Below are 21,771 nucleotides of genomic sequence, written 5' to 3'. Positions count from 1 at the left end.
GCTTCTGCATACCACATGTCACTGCATATACCACATCTTGACTGAAGGATTCCGTGAGCATTGTTACTCTCCGTGAAGGGTGTTTGTGTTCTGGATCACCAGTTAGTAGACCGATCAGAAACCGTCGAAGATATTCTGGTGCAGTGAATGATTCCTTCTCCACGTCGGACGGGTGATACGGCCAGGTTGTTGTTTTTTCCTCGTCCTTTATTGTTGCTCTCAAAAATGATGATGACTGATCAATGATCTTCGAGATATTTGTTGATTTATCTTTCCAAGTTTTCAGCTCCCTTTCCATATCGCAATACTCACTTTTTTTTTTTTTTTTTTTTTTTTTTTTGTATACTGAATCGAGGCTCGTGAAAGAGCTAACATTTACTAGACAAACAAAACACACAAAAAGCGGGAGCGGAAAACAAGATGGGGAGAGAAGGTGAAGCACACAAAACATTTGAGAGCAGGGAGATGTGTGGAAGGGAGAGGGCTTGGGGGGAGGAGGCATGGGAAGGGGGGGGGGGTGGGGTGGAGGGAGAAGTATAAAACACAAGGACACCAATGACTTCCAGGACAGAAGTTGGTATTTCAAAAAAGTGGAATTGGGGTGAAATTAGCGGGGGTAGAAAAGATCAAGGATTTGGATGGGGGAAGATAAGAGATGGTGGTGAACAGCTGTTTTAAAGACCTGGAGGGTGGAGTGGGATTGAGGAGAGTGAGGGAGTTTGTTCCAGAGGCGGGAGAAAAGAGGAATGAAAGAGTGAAGGTGAGCAAAGAGTCTTGATTTTGGCAGTTTGACCATAAGAGGGTTGCAGGCAGATCTTGTGCGACCTGTAGGAATATTTGCGGGACAGAGCCCAGAGAGAGCTGGGGGGGGCAAGGCCAGAGAGGAGTCGGTAGAAGATGGAAAGACCACCAACCTGCCTGCGGTGAGTGAGTGAGAGGCCCTTGGAGTTAGCTTCATCGCGGGAGATTCCAATGATTCTGAATGCTTTGGTTTCAACAGCGTGAAGACGAGCTAGGTGTGAGGCAGGAGCACCAGCCCAGAGGGGAGAGCAGTATTCCATTGAGCTGCGGATGAAAGCCTTGTATGTGGTGAGGAGCTCAGGTGTGCCAAGGCAGGACTTCGCACGACGGAGGATGCCCAGTCGGCGACTGGCTTTGGAGGCCAGATTTGAAATGTGGTTTTCCCAGGAAAGATCATGGCAGATAGAGAGACCCAAAAGCTTGAGTGACAGAACTTCTTGGAGAGGATTATTCAGAAAGTGGATGGGAGGGTTGTCCAGTCGGTCTTTTCGGAGAGAAGGGTCAAGTGACGATATATTGCATTGTTATGCAATCAGGTACAACAACAAGTTTTCCTTTTGTGTCAGCAAAAATCTGAATACAGTCTCCCAACTCCTGTTCCAATTTCCGACGGAGATGTTTCTTGGTGGATTCTGTTAGACTATGTATGCCTCTGGCAGACATCATCGTTCGCAGTTTCTCTGTAAGCGTTGTAACTCTGACAATTTGCTTGTTGGGAATGATATCAGTTCGTATATAATGAAACAGTTCTGCATATGATTCGTCTTGCTTTTCGAGATAAATATCATTCTCCTGAGAAGGAGCAGGCTCTGTATCGAGACCAGGTGCTGGCCTTGTGTAGTCCCTGTAGCAGGAAGCATGATAATGTGCTTCAGCAGCAACTATGTCCCTACTCGTTATGGCTAAAATCTTGGTGTCACACCTGCGGATTGCACAAGCTCGAAGCTTCTAGTCCGATCTTAACTCCACAGATTGGACTAGTTTTTCCCGAGTTGACGTTCCCTTGTATCTCTTGACATTTTCGCAGAAAATGCATGTGTAGTCATAGATGCGTGATTCTGATGAGGATCGTCTTGCCGGTCGCTTAACATTGGAACACCCAGCAACAGCTTCCTCTGTTGAGCTTGAATCTGTTTTACGTTTAAGGGCTTCCAGATCTCTCTTCATCGTGAAAATGCTTCTACATTTCCTATGGTAGAAGATCACTGGAATCTCCTTGTCTGTCACCGATTTAGCGATGTCAAGTATAGGGGAGTGATCTCTTACTTGAGCAGCATTTATTAGGGTTTTCCATGATTCAAAACTGTGTGGACTGGTAAGTTGTTCATTTGGATCAATACTCAGTGATTCCTTGTGAATAATACAATGTCTTCCAGTTGGCACTTCGGCCTCATCTCTGGTTTGTTCTTCCATTGCGATTGTACTAGCAATACTGGGCAAGCACTAACACCACCACCACCACCACATTACCTGGAATGACAAAAGGAAATAACAATTTAGTTGGGTAATACAGATGCAAATACAGTAATGTTTAACCCTTTAGCACCTATAATATTGTTACGGACACGACTTATTAAGATGTTATGCTGGGCCGAGCGGAATGGCCGCCGTGTTCGCACAAGTTACCCGATTATACTCGAACGTTGGCCGAATCGCGCTACGCTAGATCAATGAAGGAAAGGACACAACGGCTGGGTTAAATGACACGACACCAGGGGTACAGTTCTCAAGACCTCCGGAGGAGGATATAATATGGGATATGCAGAACGTTTAGATTACACGGCACAAGAGGTACAGCACAGAAAGGTGGGCACTTATACATGGTCTTATCTTATTCCCGACAGACCACAGACAAACGGGACAAGACTGACTCACACAGGGATTGATGGCAAGGAAGGGCAGAATCGATGGCTCAAGGTGCACCTTGGCTCAGGGGCAGAATCGACCCGGTTCGGTCCAAAGATGCGGGTAGGTATCGTCGCGCTGGAGGTGGCGTCCGTTCTTCTTCGTAGCTGAGGCGCATCTGACGTCACCTCCGTCTTCCTGCGCATATCCAGCGGGGAGTGACACGCCCTCGGCTCGTTAGCTCCGCCCCAGATGGAATCGGTCCGCCGCTTCTTATTGGGTGCGGGGGGTTACCGGGCTCCGCCCTTGACGAGGAGCTGACAGTCAGCCCCTGAGTGGTAACCCCGTCGGAGCACATGGTCAATGGCGGCTAACCAAGCCGGAGTGAGGACGCGCACTCCCCGCGCCGCTGTTGTTGTTGTTGGTGTTGTTGTTTCATGAGGAAGAGATGCGGGGAGGTATTGGGAGGTCCTAAACTTACTACTGGTGCCATACAATCACATTATGGTGCAACGAAGAGTCAGAATTAATGGAAACGAGTCCTTAACTGACATAGACTAAGAATAACTAGCAAGATGTCCTATAGTTGTCTACGTGAGATGCGGTGAACCTGGGCACGACATTTAATGGGGGAAAAAGGGGAAGGTCGGGGCTACAGAGTGTTGTTTACAGACAATGGGACTAGGGAATCGGGGATTGGGGATAGTTGGGGAGTATTGGGGAAATAGGGGAATATTTACAAGCGGATATGGATGGAGGCCAAATCCCATATCCGCAACAATATCAAAATTAGGGGGTATGGTTGAACATATTTTGAACTTTACCAAAATATGTGCCCCAAACAACCACCATATTACAAAGTAATGATATATTCCAATGCAGTGGTTCCTTGCGAAGATTTTGAGGGGTCAAATGTTACTCTGGGAGTTTTCATTTTTGAAATATTGACAAAAATGTACAATGTGAATTCTGAACTCGAAGCGATTTCGACCACTTTTTCACTAAATTTAACATATTTTTTGTCATTATATCAAAGATTTGATAAATAACCCCCACAAATGTTCTATATTTCTATTACTATATTAGTTGGCATCCAGTATGCAAATTATTGGCACTCTGTGGTCCTTAAAAACATATCTATCTATAATTCCAGTAATCTCTGTGTGTGTGTGTGTGTCTGTGTGTGTGTATGCGACCGCTGTTTCTCGACAACTACCGGTCCGATATACTTGAAACTTGCCAGGTATATTGCTGGGGACCCGAGGATGTGCCTTTTCAAGGTTTCATATTAATCGGAGAAGTAGTTACCGAGCTATGGCGATTTCTTTACCAAACTCCGCAAGCCGTTCGCTTTGGACCAAACCATTTCATGTAAATAGAGGGGGGGGGGGGGGGGGGATTGTCACCGTACTCGCAAGCCGTTCGCTTTGGACCAAACCATTTCATGTAAATAGAGGGGGGGGGGGGGGTTGTCACCGTACTCGCAAGCCGTCCGCTTTGGCTTTGCGAATGGACCAAACCATTTCATGTAAATAGAGGGGGGGGATATAATTTTGTACGGGCATGCCCTAGTCTATCTATAATTCCAGTAATCTCTGTGTGTCTGTGTGTGTGTCTGTGTGTATGCGACCGCTGTTTCTCCACAACTACCGGTCCGATATACTTGAAACTTGCCAGGTATATTGCTGGGGACCCGAGGATGTGCCTTTTCAAGGTTTCATATTAATCGGAGAAGTAGTTACCGAGCTATGTCCAAAAAACGATTCAACCAATCAGAGAGCAGCGAGTTATCACGTGTGCCGAACGTGGCGAACAGACTCTGCCTCGGACGGCACATTTGAGAGCGTATTCATTTATTTCACGTTGGCAAACTATGTTGCCGCTATGTTGGCGTTAAACTATGTTTTAAAACTAATTAAAACTAATTTGCGATTCTTTCGCATTCCTGCGCGTTTGTGCACGCTATGGCGATTTCTTTACCAAACTCCGCAAGCCGTTCGCTTTGGACCAAACCATTTCATGTAAATAGAGGGGGGGGGGGGATTGTCACCGTACTCGCAAGCCGTTCGCTTTGGACCAAACCATTTCATGTAAATAGAGGGGGGGGGGGGGGGGGATTGTCACCGTACTCGCAAGCCGTTCGCTTTGGACCAAACCATTTCATGTAAATAGAGGGGGGGGATTGTCACCGTACTCGCAAGCCGTTCGCTTTGGCTTTGCGAATGGACCAAACCATTTCATGTAAATAGAGGGGGGGGGGATATAATTTTAGATATATATATAGTACGGGCATGCAGTAGTTTATTCCAATTTTAGCAAATATCACATTTTTTGGCAAAGCGAAGCGGGCGTATAATAATATTTCGGGTGATAACACAGAGATGGCCGAGAGTTATACACTGCTATCACTTTTTTTTCATATCTAGGGACATATATCTTGCTAAAAATCACAATGAGCCTTACTCCATCTGTATGGTACCGACCGGTCAATTTGGGGGGTCTGGCTCATAGCCTAAATCCGTCCACAACTTTTTTGAGATACCAGGCTCACAGATAAACAACAGACACAGACAGGGGTGAAAACATAACCTCCATCCACCTTCGGTGATGGAGGTAATAAACTGCATGAAGTGATGTAGTTTAGAACTTCCTGATCATTGGATACACGTGTAAGCTTACTATATTACTTCACAATAAAGACTTTATTTTCAATGCAACAAATTATCATATAAAACTGTCATCTTGCAAAAGAAAAAAAACTTCAAATCTCTACCATGAAGAAAGCAAATCTTAAATTGCCCACAAATGTTCAAAAGTGTCACGCACACACTATCAAATAAAGTATTACAAATGGCATAAAAAGACAAACTCTTCGAGCCATTCACAGGCAGACAGAGCAGATCCTGCTGCTCACTACAGCCCACAGCATAACAGATTATACTGCAGTGACTTTGGTACGAAAACTTTCCATTACCCTGCAGCGCAGACAACTCAAGAAACAGAAGAATACTAAACACCAATCAGAATGTTGTCTCCTATCTACGTATCCATTATACCTCAGCTTGTAAATAACTTAAGCTATAATGTCCTTCAGAATCAACTGTTAATTACGCAAAAAATATGGATTGCTCACTCTGCCCCTCCCCTTCCCCACCCCACTTCCTGTCCGTTATATGCTTATGCAAGTCTCTTCTCTTCTATCCCCTCAAAGCTCTCTTTCAAAAAAAATTCCTTCCCTTACTTTCCTTCCCTTACTTAATTTATTAAATTACTTAATTTACTTAATTAAATTAATTCCTTCCTTCCCTTACACTTCATCACTCCCTTACTTTCCCAAAATGTGCTCTCCTCCTCCCATTCTCATTTACAATTTTACCAACACCTCTTCCCTCACTTGACTTATAATTAAATGTCTCGTAAATGTATCTCTCTTAGTTAGCATTGTTCTATCAATCCATTTCAAAAACACTCGTCAGTCCTGAAATACATAAGCTGCCAGACCCTCTAGTTTCTCCAGACCAGATTATCTCGATGAAGGATACATCAAGTTCGCACTGCGGGAGGGGAGTAATTTTGGTTGACAAGAAAAGCAGGCAAAATCAATCAATCACAACACACACTACATAGTCAAGGATAACAAGAAAAGTACGCAAATTAATCATTCAGCATGTCCAATTTCAAATCAACCGGAAGGTATCATAACAAACAAGGCAATGCCACAACATCAAAGCACTCACCACACGGTTGAAGTACTTGTCCAGCGTTTCAACAAAGTTTTGAATCAGTTCATAAATTGCCAGTTCATTCTAAAAAAACAAAAATGCATCACAAGTAAAGAAAAGTTTGCATGACAAATAATTAATACATGCAAATCAATGACATCTGAAGAATTGGTTAACTCAATAGTTGTCATTGTTAAAGTGCTAAAACATTAACCCTTCTGCAGTTCCACCAACTTTGAGCCACCTGTCATTATATGACCAACGAGATCAACACTCGGTAGAGCGCATACCTCCACCAGGCTGATTAGTTTACAATTTGCATATCACTGATAGGCCGGATCTAGTTTCGGATCTTCACCAAAATCAAATCAATTCGACCTTGTCACACACCCAATCTGTCCACCAAATTTTGTCCGAATCCATCCATAAACTTTTTGAGATATCGTGCTATATATCGTTTTTAGTCCAATCACTCAATAGTGAATAATCACTCAAAAAATTATAGTTTCTGGATCCGAATTCGGATCTTCACCAAAATTGAATCAATTAGTCTTTGTGACACACCCAACGTGTCCACCAAGTATCGTCCGAATCCGTCCACAATGTTTTGAGATATCCTGCACACAAAGACAAACAGACAGGTGAAAAACCTAACCTCTGTCCAACATCGGTGGGCGGTAGCAATAAGTTACTGTCGTAATACTACTTCATAAGTTGTAATATAACCCATTGAAGCTGAGGACACAGGGTCTCTCTACACTTTTGAAAAGTACCTGTACATTGGGAAAGAAAGAAATGTGCGCATGTGTTTACAATCCAGTAGAGGGAGTCAAGTAACTGAATGAAGGAGCATAGCAAATTTTTTTAAATAAAAGACATATCGGAGTAGGGGGTGTCACACAATGAATGAGTATTGGAGGACAAGATGTACGTACAAAAGAACAATTACAATATAATGAATCGGCCAGTCTATAACATATATCTAGATTCTGTACACTTGTTAAAATCTAAAATAGATTTGTTACAAAAATCTCCATATCATTGTATAATACAAAAACAGCATCATATGAAAACTTTAAACATAGGAGGGACTCCCCATTGAGAATATTTTATTGCTAACTCTGACATCATAGGTCACGTGGTATGGATTAAAGGGAAAAAAAAAAATTCCATGTTGGATTAAAGGAAAAAAATTGGACATTTTCTAATGTCATCAACTCTCCATGGGATACATAGGGTGACGACGATGATGTCATCAGTGAAGTGATATTACAGCCAAACTTGGTTGAATTGAAATCTTTATCCGATAAATCGGAAACGTCATATATCTGATCTATGACCCGATGTGAGTGAAGAATTATATTTATGACGTTCATAACCAATGCCAAGAAACTGACATAATAGTTGATACGGGTATACGGGCCACAATAGCAGTGGCCCATAATAGTAGCGTGCTCAGTTAACGATAGTATTTTTGTTCAGAATGAACACGCAAGGCGAGACTGTGCTCTGCAGGTGCCGTTCCAGTTTTTACAAGCTATATATTTGTTCAGAAAACATCTGCAAAAACTCACCTATCTGGCTCGCTTTATCTTTCTACCACTTAAAATTTGGATCAAGTTTCAGCACAAAAAAGAAAAAATGCTGAAATCTGCTGCACAGATCTGCAATTTTTAAGTTGACAGGATTCCAATTATTAATCTAATGGATCAAAAGTTTTCTCTGGGAAGGGGAGTGGGGGCAGGGAGAAGAAAATCATGGACCTGCTTTGCAATTCATTTTATAAAAATGCATACGAAAGTCTAAATATCTTTTTTCTTCTTCTCTTTAACAGAGCAAAACCAGCCAGCACTGTGTTACTCAGCAGGTTTCGGGAAACAACCAAATGCCGACACTATGGAAACAGTACAGTACACATATACCACTTACTGGACACAATGCAGCGCAGTTTCCAATGGCCTACTCTTACTAATTTTCTTGTGCTACTATCCTAAAATACATCCCCACTCACAGTAGTTTATTTCTAAAGAACACCTTTACAACAAGGAAAACCAGGTTTATTTATGACAGCACCAAGGGGTGTCTTGTGTATTCTTTTGTCAAGACAATTCCACTACCAACTTAATTCTCATGTCAACATTAGAAATAGGCGTTAAAAGGCCTCAACGCCCAAACAGTGAAACTTTGGATTGGCACCTGACCTCTGCTTCCACTTACTTCAAATTTAGTAGTCACATTATTTCCAAAATTTTCCTTTATTCCGTACTAGCTGAAGTATATGGCATTGCCTGGGCAATTCAATGAAATATGTATTTTAAATATTTCCTGCATGACAAATTGGGGAATGTTGGCCTTATGGTTTCGTACGAATTACCGATCGTGAGCGTTCCAAAATGCTATTGGACCGCTTTCCCTTCTTTTTGTTAATTTTATTAAAAATAAAAATAAAAATAACAACTTCAACATACGATCTTCATAAAACATATTAATAGATCGCTCCCAGGAAAAAGCCAGGAAGTGTATAAACAACATACTCACTTGAGGCCTGACCAGGGAGGTGTTATAATAAACCTGTGTCAAGAAATCTTTTTTCACAACAGGCACACGTGTAAACACTATAACAATTAAATTTGTGTTGACAACAAATGACAAAAACCTCAACATACGATCTTCACAATACATATTACTTGATCGCTGCCAGAGAAAAACCCAGGCAGTGTACAAGCACAAGATCCGATCAAGGCTTGAAGGCCAATAATCTAGTTTTATCTGGGATCAATCTTTTTTAAATCAGAATATGGTGCTCAACATTGGGAGCCGTTGGTGAGGTATGTGGATGGACAAAAGGACCACCGAGGCACTCGGAAACATGGTGGTGGGATGATGAAGTTGGAAAGAGGATTGACGAGAAGAGGAAGAAGTTCAAGGAGTGGCAGAAGGCGAAGGGTATGGGAGCAGAAACAGCAGAGCATGAAAGTTATAAGGCAGCCAAGAAGGCTGCAAATAAAGAGGTAGCAAAGGCGCAAGAGGCATGTAGGAAAATGTTCGGAGAACGCTTGGATTCGGAAGAGGGTCAGAGAGCAGTATTCAGGATTGCAAAGCAGATAGCAAAAGAGAGGTGTGATGTGATGGGGGTGAGTTGCTTGAAGGATGAAGTGGGACAAATCGTTGTGGACACAGATGGAATTAAAGGAAGATGGAAAAGATATATGGAAATGCTGTTGAATACAGAGAATGAATGGGATGGCAACATAGAGAGTAACCCAGTTTTAGGACCGGAAAGAGAAGACAACTGAGAAGGAAGTTGAGGAAGCGATAAAAGCAATGAAGAGCAGAAAAGCGGGAGGGCCGATGGGAGTTGTGGGAGATATGTTGAAGGCAGCAGGAAGTTGGGGTGTGAAGAGAATGACAGAGATCTGTAATCTGGCGGTGAAACAAGGCCGCATTCCAGTGGATTGGGAATTGAGTACCCTCGTCCCTCTAACAAGGGGAAAGGTGACCCTCTAGAGCAGGGGTCGGCAACCTTAGGCACGCGTGCCACCATTGGCACGCGGCAGCGTAATAATTGGCACACTGGCGAAAGCAGTGCCCTCTCCGCTGCATGCCAAATCACCTCTTGAACAGCCATTGGCTGTTGCGCGTGTTGCACTATAACAGTATTCCGGTGTGATTGTGCAGGGTGATGAGGTAGATGGATCAGAGCAGAGTCAACATTCCAATTCCAAATTGTTTTAGTGGAATAATAATCAAAGATGAACAACATGAGATGCCGGCCTGGCGCATTCAAACACAATATTCGCGGCAACCGGATGTGCTGTAAGAACAGTGGTGTTGTTCACAGCAGATGGTCCGAGGCTGCATCTCCACTCATTATTATTATTCGGACTGGTTTCTGAGTTTTAATATTAATCTCATCATTATTCCGAATTGTATAATAATCGCAGATGTAAAACAGGAGATGCAGGCTTGGTGCCTCCCGATACGCCGTTCGCGGCAACCTGAGGTGCTGTAAGAGCGACTGTGCGTTAACACCCGGTGGTCAGCGGCTGCATCTCCACTCTTTGTTATCATTCAGGCTGCCTTCTGCGTTTTAATATTAATCTCGTCATTATTTTGAGTTTTTTTATTGGGTGGTCATAATGAAAATGGGGGTAGTAGTTTTTCTCGTAACAGGCGGCCTGACTTATTTAGTTTGATTGACGGTACGGCCTCCCGCTCACATTTCCCACAGGAATTGCAGTGAAGCGGTTCAGGTTCGGTAGATGTTCGGTAAATGTTTCTTTAAAATGTTGTTGCTATGCATGTAGCCTATATGGATGGAATAAAATTCCATGTCTGTTGGAAATATTTTATTGATGTGGTGTCATAATTAAACTTAATGTTAAACTTAATGTTGATATGGCACACTAATTAAGAAGAACATTTCAAACTGGCACTTCATGTCAAAAAGGTTGCCGACCCCTGCTCTAGAGTGTGGCTCGTACCGAGCGATAAAGTTATTGGAGCATGGAATGAAGGTATTGGAAAGGGTGTTGGAGAGGAGGATAAGGAAGAAAGTGAAGATCGACGAAATGCAGTTTGGATTGATGCCAAGAAGAGGAACGACAGACGCGCTTTTTATTGTGAGGCAGTTGCAGGAGAAGTACATGGAGAAGAGGAAGAAGTTGTTTCTTGGGTTTGTTGATCTGGAGAAAGCATTCGATAGGGTTCCACGCAAAGTATTGACATGGGCAATGAGGAAGTTAGGAGTGGAGGAATGGTTGATCAGAGTAGTGATGGCAATGTACAAAAGAGCGCGCACAGCTGTAAGGACGAAGGACGGGAACAGTGGTGAGTTTGAGGTGAAGGTGGGAGTGCATCATGGGTCGGTACTAAGTCCACTACTATTTGTAGCTGTGATGGAGGTGCTGGCTCAGAACGTAAAGGAGGGTTTACCGTGGGAGTTGTTGTATGCAGATGATCTGGTGTTGATTGCAGAAAGTATGGATGGACTGAAGGAAAAGATGAACAAGTGGAAGGAATGCATGGAGACAAAAGGTCTGAAGGTGAATATCGGAAAGACGAAGGTGATGGCAAGTGGTAAAGCATGTGGTGAGGTGGAAAGAACTGGGAAGTGGCCCTATGCTGTGTGCAGGAAGGGTGTCGGAGTGAACTCCATTCAATGTACAATGTGCGTTGAGTGGGTTCATCAAAAATGTAATGGTCTGAGAGGGTCATTAACCAGTGTGGCAGCTACATTCAAATGTAAGGTGTGCACAGAGGGAGCTGCAGATGGAGGAAATGTTGAGTTGGATCTTGGAGACGGCGTGAAGCTGGAAGGTGTGAAAACATTTTGCTACCTCGGAGACATGCTGAATGGAGAAGGTGGATCAGACTCGGCAACGGTTGCTAGAGTGAGATGTGCATGGAAGTTTCGGGAACTGAGTGGCGTGCTGATGAGGAGGGGAGTGTCGTTGAAGCTGAAGGGAAAGGTGTATGCTGCATGTGTGAGAAGTGTTATGATTTATGGGAGCGAGACATGGGTAATGAACGTAGAGCAGCAACGAAGGTTGGAAAGGGTGGAAATGCGAATGGTTCGATTGATGTGCGGAGTATCGTTGAGAGAGAGGAAGACAAATGATGAATTGCGAAAAATGATGGGAATAGTGCCTGTGATTGATGCTGTGAAGAGGAACAGGTTGAGATGGTTTGGTCATGTGTTGAGGAAGGATGAAAGTGACTGGTTGAGAAGAGTGATGGAAATGAATGTAGAAGGAAGTAGAGGACGGGGAAGACTGAGAAAGACTTGGCTAAAGATGGTGGAGGAAGAAATGCGGGCAAGGGGGTTTAACAAGGAGAGATGCAGAAAATAAGGCAAGATGGAGAAGATCGTCATGGGGACCGCAAGGCTAACCCCCGCTCTAGCAGGGAAAATGGCCTTAAAATGCATGTTGTTGTGTTGTTGTTGTATAGTGCTCGACATTTCTCTGGATGAAAGAGGAGGCCATGCAAAGTTAGGTTTCACTGGTTCCTTTGGGTCCAAATGCATAAATGAACAAACAAACATTCTTCTTTGTATATTCGACACAGTATTATAAAAAAAACTGAAAATCTATTTCTTTCCATCTGGATATTATTGCACAAATCCTCTAATGCTTAAATCAAAGGAATACTAAAACTCGGTTAATGTTCTTGTAATGCCACATTTATATGACTGCAATTCACTATTAGCAGATTTATGAATTCATACAACTGAAAGCATCAATTCCCATTTTGTGAAAGGAAAACTGGATTTCAGAATTTTTTGGCAAAATTTGTTTCCAAAAATGAAACTGAATAACACAGAATTGTAACAAAATAATCTTCTATCTATTTACTGATGACTTCACCCTTTGTCACAACATGCCCCATTCTTCAGATAGGCAGGCAGAAGCCTCTTCCCTCTCTTCAGACCTTGGTAGAATCATAAGCTGGTCAAACACTTGGAATAGGTCTTTCAATCCTGATAAATCTTTCTCTTTCTCCAAGGATCGTCTGGCAAAAAGCTCCGTTATACTTCATAAATAATCCTCTTGAAGAAGTTCAATCACTCAAACTCCTGGGTCTCACTATCAGCCATGATCCTTCTTGGGTAAGCCACATTTACAAGTTGGTCTCCAAAGCCATCTGCTGACTGGGCATCCTCGGCCATCCATCCTTGGCACACCTGAACTCGTATCCACCTATAAATCCTTCATCCGCAGCATGATGGGCTACTACTCTCCACTCTGGGCTGGTGCACCTGCCTCACACTTTGCTCAGATTGTTGCCATGGAAACAAAGGCATTCAAGTTAATTTCAATCTCCCATGATAAACTGAGTCTATGGGACTATCACTGCCATCACAGACAAGTTGGTTTTATATCTTGTTGAAGATACTGGATACTAGAATTTTAAAGTGATTCATCCCATTGAGGGAGCAGGCCGAAAACATGTGACTGATAACAAACAAACTGAAGAAGCTCGACGTGAATATTGCAACAAATGTTAGTCCTGTGTGTTGTCAGACCTCGTCTTCATCGATGCCAACAATGCAAACAACAGAGGCGTAGCAGCGAAAAATTAGACGAAAATTTTTGTATTCCACAAACGAACACTGAAAGAGAAGATGTGAAAAACAAAATCATTTCACGGTCCCACCAAAAATTGCACGAATAACAGGCAGGCATCATAATTGGCAAAAAAAAAAACAAAAAAAAAAACAACACAAGGAGTAATTTAACACATTAAATCAGAAAATTAGGCATGGAAAGGAAGGAGAAAAGCGGTGGAGAGGATATCGAAAAAAAATTTGGCTAATATATTCACTACGGTGGATTCGGGCAACTCCCGGGAGTGTTTGTGGGCCCCAAAAAAGTTTTTTTTTAATTTTTTTTTTTATGGGTACATAGATAAATGTGTGAAAACTGCAAATGCCAACACATGACGTGGTTATCCCTGCACAGAGAGCAGGATCTCCCAAAAATCCATTTTTTTTTCTTCCCCCATAGATTAGCCATCGCAGCAAATATTGGTATTTCCATCAGCGAAGATACGGGTCTTATATTCTAGTATATACAGACTTGGCATTTAATATGGAATATTTTTTTCTTCTTGACTTGAATTTACTTTCTGAACTCAGTATATCAATCTGGTGTTTCTTTTACCCTTCGGTGATGTCTTTGTTTATGTCACTGATTGTCTTTCGCAGCAAGAAGTCAATAACAGGATTATATCACAGGTGGCGTGACAAAATGTAAGGACAGGTACATTTGACGATTGGCTTCACAATCGGGTATATAAGGGTTGTTGCGTTCTGTATTAGTGGAAAACAACTGCTGCACGTCTACAAAAGTTATTGCCACTTCCTCTGGAGATGGTCCGTCAACTTGACAATGCTGTTTGTCATGGAGTGGTGGCTTTACGAAATTCTGGCATGAAACAGCGTGCTATTGCTCGGCAGTATGGCATCACTCAAGGTGAGGTGTCAAAGATCCTGAAACGAAATGCTCAGAGGGGTGTCCCTACTCCAATACCGAGGCCAGGACGTCCACGCAGAACCACAAGGAGAGATGATCGCCAGCTGCACCGGTTAGTCCGCAATGGCCGTACCAAGTCAGCTAATCGGCTTAGGGCTGAGTGGCAGCAACTGACAAATGTGCCTGTATCCAGAAGGCTAGTCAACCAACGACTGGTTCAAGCAGGCTATCGTGTCAGGCATCCCCTGGGAAAGCCACGCCTGACCAGACAACACAGCCAGCGCCGATTGCAGTGGGCCAGAGAGCACCGTCAATGGCAGCCAGGACACTGGAATCACGTGACCTTCAGTGACGAGTCTAAATTTCTGGTCTATCGTCAAGATGGCCGCGTCCGAGTGCGCAGACAAGTGCATGAGGCCCACAATGAAGATTGTATAGTGCCAAGAGTCCAAGCTGGAGGTGGTGGGGTGACCGTTTGGGCTGCTTTTCATGCAGGGGGCAAAACTGACCTGGTTGTTCTGAATGGAAACCTGAACCAGTTCAAGGACAGGGTCATTCTGGAAGAAACATTGCTTCCATTTGCTCGTGCAGCCTTTCGAGGAAACTTTGTCTTCCAAGATGACAATGCACGGCTTCATCATGCTCGCATGATCCAACACTTTCTTGCTGACCGTGGTGTAGAGCATATTGAGTGGCCTGCCATGTCCCCGGATATGAATCCGATAGAGAACTTGTGGGCAGAATTAACGCGTCAAATCGACAACTTGGACCAGCAGCCTACCTCTGTGCGGGAATTGCAGCAGACTATTGTCACTGCATGGCAAGCGATTCCTGTCCAAACCTTGGCAAATCTCGTGAACAGCATGCCTCGACGTGTACGTGCTCTCCTGAATGCTTGTGGGGGTTACACGAAGTACTGAACTGTAAGTTTACTGTCCGTAATCCCAGTCATAATTGAGCTTTTGTTTTCGTTGAATTTTTTTTTGGCTAATGTGCAAAATAAAGAGATACTTCTGGAAAACGTACAGGTGTTTAACACAGTACTGTCTGTGAATTGAGTTCGATATCAGTTTACATCACTTTCAAGGATCAATTTATTTGCTTCGAAATGTCAAATGTGGTTTTTGTTTCTTTTAAAGGTCACATTAACAAAATCTAGAATAATTTCAACATAATTCCAATGAACTTTTGGTTCTAAGTCATCTTGAAAAGTAAGTTCACCCCCACAAAAAATATATTCCATATTAAATGCCAAGTCTGTATTAAAGAAGGGTGATCGGTCAAACGCTTCCAACTACCACCCTAATTATCTGACTTCTTCTATTTCCAAATTCTTTGAATGACTTCTCATTTACCATTTCCTCAAGCATCTTGAATCTCAGTCTTCAATCTGACCATCAATATGGCTTTCACAAGGCAAGATCTACCGGTGATATCCTTTCTTACATTCCGAATGTCTGGGTCTCTTCTCTGAGAGACTTTGAGGAATCCTTTGTTGTAGGAATGTAGGCCTTGATATCTGAAAAACCTTTGACAGAGTTTAACATCAGGGTCTGATATCCAAGCTTCCCTCTTTCACTCTACTCTCTCGTATCGACCATTCTCTTCGTCCGCTCTCTCTATGTAATTGTTGATGGTGGGTCATTCCATGTCAAATCATCAAAGAATCTGCCGTCATCTCTCAGATTTTTGTAAAACTTTGGGAACCAATTGGGACCCATGAAAAACAGCTAGAACTCAAATATTTTTGCTAACAGCCTCTTAATTAGTGAGATACAGGTTAACGAACTTTGGACTAATTAGCGCGATGTCGTGAATTCAAATGGCCATATCTCTAAAAGTATAACACCTAGAGAGCTGGTTTTGGTGTCATTTTAAAGGTATTTTCATGCCCTATAAATTTGTCTGGGCAACATTTTCCTACCTCCAATCACAAAAAAGTTATCACAAAATATAAACTTCAATCGTGAATCCAAAAAAAATGTATCCTTCAAATTTCCTCAAATACATCCCAGATGTACCTTATGATGTCAAGAAGCTTCCACATAAGTTTTGTGATGGGCACTCCAATAGTTTCTGAGATATGAGCAATAATGTACATGTACGTATGGCATATAGGTTCGAAAATCAGCATTTGTAATGTATTATACAATCATTCTAACCTAGCCATGACAGGGAACACAGGGAACAACCATCAATTGCTTTGAAGTATCATATACTTTCATTTTCAACTGGGCCTGAGGGGAATTCTCATCTGGGGAATTCCAACTGGGATTTCCCATGTGGGTAATTCGAGGTGATGCAACTTTCACAGTCTAAGATCCCCAGGGAAAGTCCAAGTTGGCTTAGTGTAATGCTTAGGCCTGCCACCAACAGAAATTGGCAGTTCACTTCTGAAGGAGCTGCAGAAAAATGACGACTGCCAAGGAAAAGTTCATCTTGAAGCAGAAATCCTGCTGCAATCCCTTTGGAGCTCATGAAAAACCAAAGTCGTCTGGCTTGAGAGCTGTTAGCCAAAAAGCCATAGCCGCTCATCCAAGCCTCAAACTGCAAAGTGCACAGAAAATCTGTACCCAGTGTCGTAAGAAACTGGCAAAAAGACAACCAGGTGTGGTAGAGACTCAGAGTGAAATACCATTACCAGTGACCAGCAGCGCTATTAGCAGTAGTGAGGACAATGATGGTGGAGGTGAATCACCAATACCAGGCAGGTCAGGGGAGTTTGAATTTCATTCTCCTGAAATGGAACTGAATACACTGAATGAGTCTTTGGGATTGATTGGAGAATCACCTATTCCAAAAAAGAGACTTGCTGCAGATAAATATGTGAAATCCAAAACCAAGAAAATCGGTGACACTGTGAAGAAAAAATTGGAAATCGCGACAGGATTGCCATCTAACAAACTCCAGGATGCAGGACAGGAGATGATAGAACAACTCAAGCACAAGTTTGAATCAACGACCAAGAAAAGTGAACAAGTGCAGGTGCTGACTGTTCTGCCAAAAAGCTGGACAATTGCTGAGATCACAGAGGAGTTTGATGTGTCAAGCTACATGGCTAGGAAAGCAAAGGCATTGGTCAGAGAACAAGGAATTCTCACCATGCCTAACCCAAAGACGGGAAAAGCGATTTCAAAGGAAATTGAGGAAAAGGTCAGGGAATTCTACTTGTCAGAGACCATAAGCAGACAAATGCCTGGCATGAAAGACTTTGTTTCTGTTCTAGTCAATGGGAAAAAGCAACATATGCAAAAACATTTAGTGCTATGTAATCTGAAGGAAGCATATGAGCTTTTCAAGGAGGCCCATCCGAATGTAAAGATTGGATTTTCAAAATTTGCTGAACTCCGTCCAAGGCAGTGTGTTCTAGCAGGATCAAGTGGAACACACTCAGTCTGTGTTTGCACAACACATCAAAATGTAAAGCTCATGTTCGCTGGAGCAAAACTGGATTCTGTGACTGGTGGTGAGTTTAAAGACTACAGTCACTGTCTTGCAGCTATTCAGTGCAACCCACCTCGCATTGAGTGTTTTTTTGGCAAGTGTTCAGAGTGTCCCGGAATGGCGGGTCTTCGAGATAAGCTTGAAACATATATGCAAGACAACATGATCGACCAGGTGCAGTATAAACAGTGGACATCAACTGATCGGTCGAACCTTGAGACGAAAGTTCAGACAGTTGCTGACTTTCTGGATTCTTTCCAAAGCAGCCTTCAGAAACTGTTACCACACAGTTTCATTGCCAAACAGCAGTCGCGTTACCTACAGAATCTGAAGAATACACTTGAGCCTGGTGTGTTCCTGGTCATTGCAGACTTTGCGGAGAACTATAGTTTTGTAGTTCAGGATGCATCTCAGTCATTCCATTGGAACAACCTGCAGGCCACAATCCACCCGTTTGTGTGCTACTATCGGCAAAGCATGCAAGATAAAACTCCTGAACACATAAATTTTGCCATCATATCAGAATGTAACATTCATGATACCGTGGCAGTTCATCTGTTCCAAAAACTGTTCCTTCAATTCCTAACCACCAAATTTGGACAGCGCCCTAAAAAGGTTTGCTACTTCTCCGACGGATGTGCAGCCCAGTACAAGAATCGGAAGAACTTCAGCAATTTATGCCTCCATGAAGAGGATTTCGGTGTCCCAGCTGAATGGCACTTTTTTGCTACGTCGCATGGGAAGGGACCATCTGATGGAGTTGGCGGGACAATTAAGCGGTTAGCAGCTAAAGCCAGTCTCCAACGACCATATGATCAACAGATCATCACTCCTCGCCAACTTTTTGAATTTGCTGATTCAGAGATTGCAAATGTCAACTGCCAGTTTGCAACAGCAGAACAGTATGAACAAGAATCAAAACTACTCAAAGCAAGATTCGAAGAGACCCGCACAATCCCAGGTACACTAAAGCTACATTGCTTTGTTCCTGTGTCTAAGGAAAAAGTCACAGTTCGAGCCTTTTGGTTCTCAGCCGAAGAACGAAAGGAACATGTGAAACTTACACCTGGGATGATCGATCACAATGTCTCAGCCATAACTGGTTATGTTACAGTGGATTATGATGGTCACTGGTGGGTTGCATGTGTCATGGAACATACCCCAGAGAGGCATGAGGTGGATGTTAAGTTCCTCCATCCACATGGACCATCCCCATCATATACATTTCCGGAACCATCAGACCCTCTCACTATTGACTACCAGGATGTGCTTACTACTGTTGAACCAACCACTGCAACTGGAAGGACATATTGTATTTCCAAGAAGGAAAACAAGTGCTGCTGGTGCTGCATTGAAGAGGAAAGTGAAAGCCTAAGTCAGGTTAGTGAACACTGTGTACTTGAACTCACTTATTGATTGTATAATACATTACAAATGCTGATTTTCGAACCTATATGCCATACGTACATGTACATTATTGCTCATATCTCAGAAACTATTGGAGTGCCCATCACAAAATTTATGTGGAAGCTTCTTGACATCATAAGGTACCCCTGGGATGAATTTGAGGAAATTTGAAGGATACATTTTTTGGGGATTCACAATTGAAGTTTATATTTTGTGATAACTTTTTTGTGGTTGGAGGTAGGAAAATGTTGCCCAGACAAATTCATAGGGCATGAAAATACCTTTAAAATGACACCAAAACCAGCTCTCTAGGTGTTATACTTTTAGAGATATGGCCATTTGAATTCGCGACGTCGCGCTAATTAGTCCAAAGTTCGTTAGTCTGTATCTCACTAATTAAGAGGCTGTTAGCAAAAATATTTGAGTTCTTGCCGTTTTTCATGGGTCCCAATTGGTTCCCAAAGTTTTACAAAAATCTGAGAGATGACGGCAGATTCTTTGATGATTTGACATGGAATGAGTATGGTTCAACATCTTCTTCCTTCCCTATCAACAGCGGTGTCCCTCAGCGTTCTGCCCTGTCTCCTGCTGTGCTGCTGATGCAGTGCCACCACTATCAGCCACCTCGTACTCATTTTGCCACCCAAGGAAGGACGACAGGCTGAGTTAAACCACCTGGAGTTAATTCAATGACATGACAGGAGCTCAAACTCAATGATGGAAGGAAGAGGAGCAGGGTGGAAGAAGAGTTGCAGGGTGTAAGAAGAGTTGCAGGGTGGAAGAAGAGTTGCAGGGTGGAAGAAGAGTTGCAGGGTGGAAGAAGAGTTGCAGGGTGGAAGAAGAGTTGCAGGGTTGAAGAAGAGTTGCAGGGTGGAAGAAGAGTTGCAGGGTGGAAGAAGAGTTGCAGGGTGGATGAAGAGTTGCAGGGTGGATGAAGAGTTGCAGGGTGGATGAAGAGTTGCAGGGTGGAAGAAGAGTTGCAGGGTGGATGAAGAGTTGCAGGGTGGATGAAGAGTTGCAGGGTGGATGAAGAGTTGCAGGGTGGATGAAGAGTTGCAGGGTGGATGAAGAGTTGCAGGGTGGATGAAGAGTTGCAGGATGGATGAAGAGTTGCAGGGTGGATGAAGAGTTGCAGGATGGATGAAGAGTTGCAGGGTGGATGAAGAGTTGTAGGGTGGATGAAGAGTTGCAGGGTGGATGAAGAGTTGCAGGGTGGATGAAGAGTTGCAGGGTGGAAGAAGAGTTGCAGGGTGGATGAAGAGTTGCAGGGTGGATGAAGAGTTGCAGGGTGGATGAAGAGTTGCAGGATGGATGAAGAGTTGCAGGGTGGATGAAGAGTTGCAGGGTGGATGAAGAGTTGCAGGGTGGATGAAGAGTTGCAGGGTGGATGAAGAGTTGCAGGGTGGAAGAAGAGTTGCAGGGGGGAAGATCTGCAGGGTGGAAGAAGAGTTGCAGGGTGGAAGAAGAGTTGCAGGGTGGAAGAAGAGTTGCAGGGTGGAAGAGCTGCAGGGTGGAAGAGCTGCAGGGTGGAAGAAGAGTTGCAGGGTGGAAGAAGATCTGCAGGGTGGAAGAAGAGTTGCAGGGTGGAAGAAGAGTTGCAGGGTGGAAGAAGAGTTGCAGGGTGGATGAAGAGTTGCAGGGTGGATGAAGAGTTGCAGGGTGGATGAAGAGTTGCAGGGTGGATGAAGAGTTGCAGGGTGGAAGAAGAGTTGCAGGGGAGAAGATCTGCAGGGTGAAAGAAGAGTTGCAGGGTGGAAGAAGAGTTGCAGGGTGGAAGAAGAGTTGCAGGGTGGAAGAGCTGCAGGGTGGAAGAGGAGCAGTGTTGAAACGTAAGTGAGGAATGAAGAGATTATTTGTCTTGGTTTGGTGTTTAAAACAAAACGTTCAGGTTGTGAAAGGGAAGCAAAGAATAATAAAAGGTATAAACACGAAAGCTGCAAAAACAGGTACTTTCAATGACAGCATTCCACAAGCTTGTTCTACGTTGGACAAAAGTTACGCAAATACAATAACCGTTTCCTTTTACAAAAATAAAGTAACCGTGATTTAAATAAATTAATAAATAACCGAATCAGCGAACAGGTAAACGACGCTTTTTACCTGCCTGGGAGGCCGAGCCAAGCACACAGTGACAACGTCTTTCTCCAAAGCCGCTCGCTTGTTCTCCTCCACAAATTCAAAATACCGAGTCAATCTCGTCTGTCCTTGTCGATTTACTACAAACCAAAACTTCATCATATTAACAAAATCGAGCGCCACTGAAATGGAATTTAGGCCACAAAATCAGCATCACAATTCACAACCCTCACGTGATTATATTCTTCTTCTTCCTCCGCTATTGAGCATGGCTGTTAGGCTCTATATACGCCACGCGCTAAATAAACGCAAGTGCCGGCAGGTTTTGTATCGTTTGAGCCGTTTATTTGACGAATTTTAAAACCTATTTTGCAGAGTCGAGGTCTGAGGGTGCTTATGGTACAGTAGGCATATAAACCAAGTCATCGTACAGTGGAAAATGTCTCTCGAACAGTGATCCAAATGGCGTTGTATAAAGAGGTGTTCCAACTTGCGGGGAC

The 21,771-nt window shown here is 43.3% G+C and overlaps 1 protein-coding gene across 1 annotated transcript in view; it reads right to left on the bottom strand.

Annotated features, from left to right (window-relative positions):
* Window positions 1-21,532, bottom strand: part of LOC137426606 (AP-4 complex subunit sigma-1-like) — a 42,286-nt gene extending 20,754 nt beyond the window's left edge. Inside the window, exons 1-4 of the mRNA XM_068115282.2 lie at window positions 21,296-21,532; window positions 13,396-13,482; window positions 6,384-6,452; window positions 6,189-6,200 (exon numbers count right to left, since the gene is read on the bottom strand). Coding sequence (XP_067971383.2) covers window positions 6,189-6,200; window positions 6,384-6,452; window positions 13,396-13,482; window positions 21,296-21,433 — 306 coding nt within the window. The 5' untranslated portion in view covers window positions 21,434-21,532. The remainder of the gene's footprint in view (window positions 1-6,188; window positions 6,201-6,383; window positions 6,453-13,395; window positions 13,483-21,295) is intronic.
* Between the last annotated feature and the right edge of the window lie 239 nt (window positions 21,533-21,771).

Source organism: Myxine glutinosa, chromosome 5 (assembly GCF_964187855.1).
Source record: "Myxine glutinosa chromosome 5, kmMyxGlut1.1, whole genome shotgun sequence".
Classification (NCBI taxonomy): Eukaryota; Metazoa; Chordata; class Myxini; order Myxiniformes; family Myxinidae; genus Myxine; species Myxine glutinosa.
Note: the sequence above shows the minus strand (reverse complement) of the source record. Positions and strands in the feature narration are given on the sequence as shown.